This window comes from Haliaeetus leucocephalus, unplaced genomic scaffold (assembly GCF_000737465.1).
Source record: "Haliaeetus leucocephalus isolate CR32 unplaced genomic scaffold, Haliaeetus_leucocephalus-4.0 Scaffold151, whole genome shotgun sequence".
Taxonomy (NCBI): Eukaryota; Metazoa; Chordata; class Aves; order Accipitriformes; family Accipitridae; genus Haliaeetus; species Haliaeetus leucocephalus.
The window spans coordinates 1,869,750-1,875,436 of NW_010972587.1; the positions used below are offsets into that span (position 1 = coordinate 1,869,750).

At 40.6% G+C, this 5,687-nt stretch overlaps 1 protein-coding gene across 1 annotated transcript; it reads right to left on the reverse strand.

Moving 5' to 3' along the window:
- Positions 1 to 528: 528 nt before the first annotated feature.
- Positions 529 to 4,223, reverse strand: IFNG (interferon, gamma). The gene is made up of 4 exons (XM_010561734.1): positions 3,984 to 4,223; positions 1,955 to 2,023; positions 1,411 to 1,590; positions 529 to 693 (listed from the first exon to the last, which is right to left on the reverse strand). The coding sequence occupies exons 1-4, from the start codon at positions 4,104 to 4,106 to the stop codon at positions 568 to 570; spliced, it is 498 nt and encodes a 165-aa protein (XP_010560036.1). The 5' UTR covers positions 4,107 to 4,223; the 3' UTR covers positions 529 to 567.
- Between the last annotated feature and the right edge of the window lie 1,464 nt (positions 4,224 to 5,687).

A 5,687-nucleotide genomic window follows, 5' to 3' on the forward strand; every position in this document is an offset into this window, starting at 1 on the left:
CCTGGTAACTTCAGTGCATAACAATAATTACCAGCAATTAATCATCAATCCCCTAGTTCAGAAAAGTGCTTCAGCATCTGCCTATCTTTAAGCATGTCTATTTGCTTGATTTGGATATAGATATGCTTAAAAGTAAGCAGATATGAAAATGTTTTCCTGAGTACAGAAACTTCCCCATATTGGTGCTTGCATCTCCATGCCAAACAGATGAATGATGAGACTAATCTTATAACATCCCTCTCCCAAAACAGCACCAGATGGGAAGCTGGGTACCGTATCATGTCATTTCAGGATTTCCATATGGAAACTGGGTAAACATTGCCTCGTTCTATATTTTCAGGTCAACAAACATATAACAGATAGACAGGATTTTAAGACAAAGTCATTTCTTACATAGTAGTAGGAGGTATAAATACTTTGATTGGTGTTTCTTTATAAATAATTATTTAAAATACTTAAATATTAATAAATAAATGTATAAAAACTCAATAATAAGATTGAAATAAAAAAATGTGCATCATAACAAAATTCGCACAATAACTCAGTACAAAAGGTCATATGATGTCATTAGCATTTGCACCTCCTCTGAAACTGGCTCCTTTTCCTTTTGAGAGAAGTTGAAGTCTCCACCAGTTTTTGTAAGACGCTGAACAGCTCGTTCACAGCTTTGCGTTGAATTCTCAGGTCGCTCATCTGTTGTAGGTAAGAAACAAACAGAATGAAGGTCATGCCAAGAGCTGCAGTTATTTACTGATCACATCCTACAGGCTACACTGCTACCAGGGCAAACCAGCTGGACATCAGCGGTTTCCAATTACTCTCCTACCTAATTCCTACAAGAAAGAGCCACTTTGTCACAGATTTTTCTTTTCCACTTTCCGTGCTACTTTGCAACGTGCCGCAGACCAGCCATATTCTGCAAAACGGAGCTATTCCGTAGTTACTGCGATGATAAATGAGTTGCCCACAAGCAGCCAACTCCACCGGGGTATGGGCTGCGGACCTCTGCGGAGGTCGGTGGTTCGCGCTGTTGGCACTGGCTCGATAAGCCAAGCGCCTCCAAACCCCTTGGACGCACGCCGTAGCCGGGCACGACTTTCCCACCCAATTCCTAAACCACAAAATGGCCGCGTGGGTGGCAGCTCCGGTGGGCAGGCGAAGCGGCAGCGCTGCCGGCACCTCTGTGCCAGACTCCGGCAAGACTCAGAGAGGGCGGCCCCCCCACGCTGACACCCCACACCGCAGACCCGCAGCAGCCCCTGCAGCTGGAAACATTGGGTTTTCCAGCGTGAACTCAGCCAGACGGGGGTTACCAGACGGGTTACTGAAGCATTATTGGCTTGAGTCACACTCAAATCTCAACTGGAAAATATAGCGTCATGAGCCTTGGAGGCAGAGGAAGAGCCTTACCTGAATCTTTGAGAGGTCCATGAGGTCTTTCACCTTCTGTAAGCCATCAGGAAGGTTGGCTTTCAGAGTATAGAGCTCCTCAACTATATGCCTGGTGTGCGCCTTATTCTTGTCAGTTTTTTCAAGCATTTCCAAGTACATGGAAACAATCTGGCTCAGGATAATCCTTTTTTCATTTCTCTGTTGAAAGATACAGTCAGAAAGAAAGGTCTGTGAGTGCCCATCAGCAGGAAAATGAACGGAGCTAAAATGCAGCACACAGGGGTTCTCACTGCTGCTTGAAACAGGATGATAAAGAAGATGCTGCAATTCATCTCCTGGGCTTGGCTGTACCTCAGGATCAGCTCGTGGTGCAGTATAAAGCACCTTGATCCTTATGGGAAGCATTTTTATGGGGATTGTTTTCTCATTTCCAAGCTACCAAAGCAGTCTCAGCTTGTGTTTGTTTTACCCCAGCTGGTTACGCTGGCCCTGGGAGCTGCTTTGTACCAAAAGTGCCCCACAAAGAGCCTGAAATGCTTTGTCGTATCTAGTTCTGACTCACCTCTGTCCAGTTTATCAGTTTATCTGTAAAAATAGGTCCACCGTCAGCTACGTCTGAATGACTTGAGTTCTGCAACAAAGAACAAACATATCTGTTATGCAAATGATACTTATCAAAAGGCAAATTTGTGTTCTCTATTCAAATGAGCAGTAAAAAACAGAGACATGATTTTTGCACCACCGGCCTATAGCAATTACAATGCTTTCACTTCTCTAAGCACCAAATCGCATTGGATGACTGCCTAGTACCAGAAATGGCATTAGTCTGCTTTTCAATGTCTTCTCCTGCTATAACTCATCTGAATAGAGACATTTAGCACCATCTATTTGACCAAATGCTCCTTCCAAGTTTTGGTATTGACAGCTGAAAATTAAACGTCATAAGCATAGCAACTGGCTAGAAAATTGTCAGATCTGATCTTGGCATGTCTTCTGGTAAGACAAAGTCCACCAGTACGTAAACTGTGGCCTTGAATTTATCCAGTCTTAGTAAAATCTCATATGGAACAAGAACAAACTAACTTTACTAGAAAACTAGAGTTTGTAGAACTGGAGAATAGCCCAGTAGCCCACAGTCAGGCATGGGGATATACAAGGTTAGTGGGCTACTGAGAGTCTTGCAGGGACGGAGTTTAACCATCAGATGTTAGCCACACACTGTGGTAGATTCTAGGAAACAAAGAGCAATACAATTCTACCAAGGAAAGGTAAACTGAATCATTTCCTCTTCTCTGTGTGTCTTTTTTTTTTTTCTTTTTGTATACAACAGTCACTATTTCCTTATTTGTCTGCTCAGTAATTTAAATATAGTGAGTGCAAAGGGAAAACTTGCAGGCTGACAGAAACATTGTAGGCTGATTGGCCCCCCATGCTGAGCACATCACCAAACCTTGTTTTGCTGTTCTTCTGAAAGGTGGGGAGCACCTGCTGTGCACCAGAGTTTTTAACATCAGTGCAAGAATCTCACCATGGCTTAGGATCTCTCCGACAGAGTTATATATACTTTAGTGAGAATCTCTCAGATCTATGCTAATGACAAATTTAAAATATAATGCCAATTTTACAGCCAGTTTACTATTAATCTGCAAACACTGAAGAATCACACTAGGCTTCTTTGTGTAATACTTCAGGATGATTCTTTGACTACTAAATTTCAACTTTCGTATGCACAAAATTCTGACAAAATCAGAGTGAAAATAGGAGCAGACTCCTGCAGTTGCTTTCACGCATTTAAGGAAAAAAACCCAAAACATACTGAGAATAAAAGCTGTTAATTAGAAGTGACTCTATTGTAGATCTGTTATCACTATGACTAATCCCACCTGAAATCAACTGTGAACTACTTTAATACCTCCTAGATGAAGATAGGTAAATTAACAATACAGTTATCAAGTTATTAAAATTCTGTCTGAAAATAAGTAATATCATGCCAGATAACATTCCCATGCCAGATCATAGTCACAGATATGGAAGCAGAATGGCTAGAGGATGCAAAAGAATAAGCACTAGAAACCACCTTTGGGCAACACACTACTACTACTACTAAGTACCAGATGCATTTGTTAAAGCAGAAGTTCTCCACTTTGTTTATGTTGCTAACTAACACTAAATCCCCCATTAACTTTACTAACCTAAAACTAAAAAAGTGTCAGTAAATTGCACCTGAATAGAATTGAATCAAGATTCACTCATTCATCATAAATTGCATTAGGATTTCTTGTTATAAAAATATTCCATGTAATCAAAGGCTGAATGGAGCTAGGAGAAACTCTTGTGAAAGGAAGAGTGCCCCTGAAATAAAAGCAAACTACTACATTAACTATGACTATTGAAAACTGTATCATGTTACTGAAAGAGGTTAGCAAAACCAAAGAAATTGTTCTTGTTTAAAAAAAGATTAAACAAAAAAATTTATTCCATGGCTACCCTCTATTGGTACACATTAAGTATGTCAAGCAGTGCTCAAGTCTGGACGATATCTGAAGCACAAGCAGAAGGAGAAGAGAAATGCAGTAGAAGACCATACTTACGAAGTCAGCTTTCAGTCGGTCTATATCACCTTGAAGTTGAAGAAGATTTAAGCTATTTCCAAAATGTCCAAAATAAATCATGATGACAGACAGAATAAGCAAGCTGTAGGTCTGGCAAGTCATTGTCTTGGTGATGGTTCAGTTAAAATGCTCAGATAAGTTCTGGGATATGTCAGTTCTAAGAGCAGTGAGCTTCAACTTCTAATAGTTTAATCTCCTATTAGAAGAAAGCAGACGAATGAACTTCATCTGCCTGTCAGGGGTATTTATACCTGGTCTTGAAATTTTTTATTTCGTCATCACAGCCTGTGTATATTTAGACAAGATAGTGTTAGATAAGAACACTTCATTTTTGGTTAATCAAGGGAATCCCTCGAAAGCATCTTTGTTAAAGCATGGTCCTGGAAAAATTTTCAGTGGTTCGTCAATGGGTAACATTTACGTGGCAGATTCTGAAGTTTCTTTCACATGTGGTTGGGGAAAAGGAGGAAATTATGATACTGATTGAGGAGTATGTATTGTGGCTCAAGCATATTCTTACACACTATCTGAAAAAAAAAATCATATTGTGTGGTTAAAGGGTCAGTGTAACAGTCAACTCATTTCTGGTATTCTTTTAAAGTAACCACTGAGATTGCCATGGCATTCTTCAGACTCACTTAGAGATCTAAATGTTCTCCCTACTGCTGTCCTTTTGCAAAACACTATTTGCATTCTTTCCATGCTCTAAAGTGCATTTCTGCTGCTTTCTCATTCTTTACCTCCAGATTCAAAATAGACTGAGGGAAAATGACATTCCAGCATGGTTGCAATGGTGATGCATATCAACTTTCTCTATTGTTGTCTACTATCTGCAAAAGCAGAGTATTTAGTACTCAAGACACTCATTTCTGCTTGGCAATAATTAAAATTCCCCACCTGCCCATTCATTTGCACTATGTGTTTAGGATATGAAAACTGAAAGACATGGATGAAGAAAAGCCCAGCTGCAGACCCCTGAAACAACTGTATTGAGGATAGCTGGGGAAAAGGTTTTTGTATAGGAACCGAACTCTGCTTTGATGGATATCGTGGGGAAGGAGCTTACTGTGAAGAGTCTGATGAAGAAATTAGAGTAAATTCAGGCTGTAATATATGAATGCAGGCTAGGCAGGAGCCTACAAGGGAAAGAAAGAAGGAGCCCATAGGGAAAAACAAGAGAGTATCCTAAGAGAGCACTTGTGGGCTCAGTTCACACAGGCAGCAGTGAGGGATGTCTGTAGCTCATCAGAAAGAGATGAGAATTAAACTGGCCACCAACAGGTATAATTTGAACTCTCCAGCACAGCCCTAGATGGTTCTTTGGGTGTTCCTTGAAGAAGCTGGCCCCTTCCCCAGCAGCACCTCCCATCTCAGCAAATGACCACTAAAGCCATCAAATATTTTTTATCTGCAACTTGAAAGAGGACTTCCATCTGTGGAATAGATCTAGCCTACTACTACCATTGCAAACAGGGAATTGCCATTTTGCAGAGACAAGAATCAGATTTCACCAGCAATTGCTGAACTCCCTGGGAACGGCAGCGTAGACGGATTGCACAAAAATTAGGGTTGTAATCTGCTTGGGGTAGTAGCACTATGCAATGCCCATCTTGGTTTTAGTTTAGAAAATTAAAATTGATTAAGCAATAATATTGCTGGAAGTGTTGACATGGAGGTGAGATG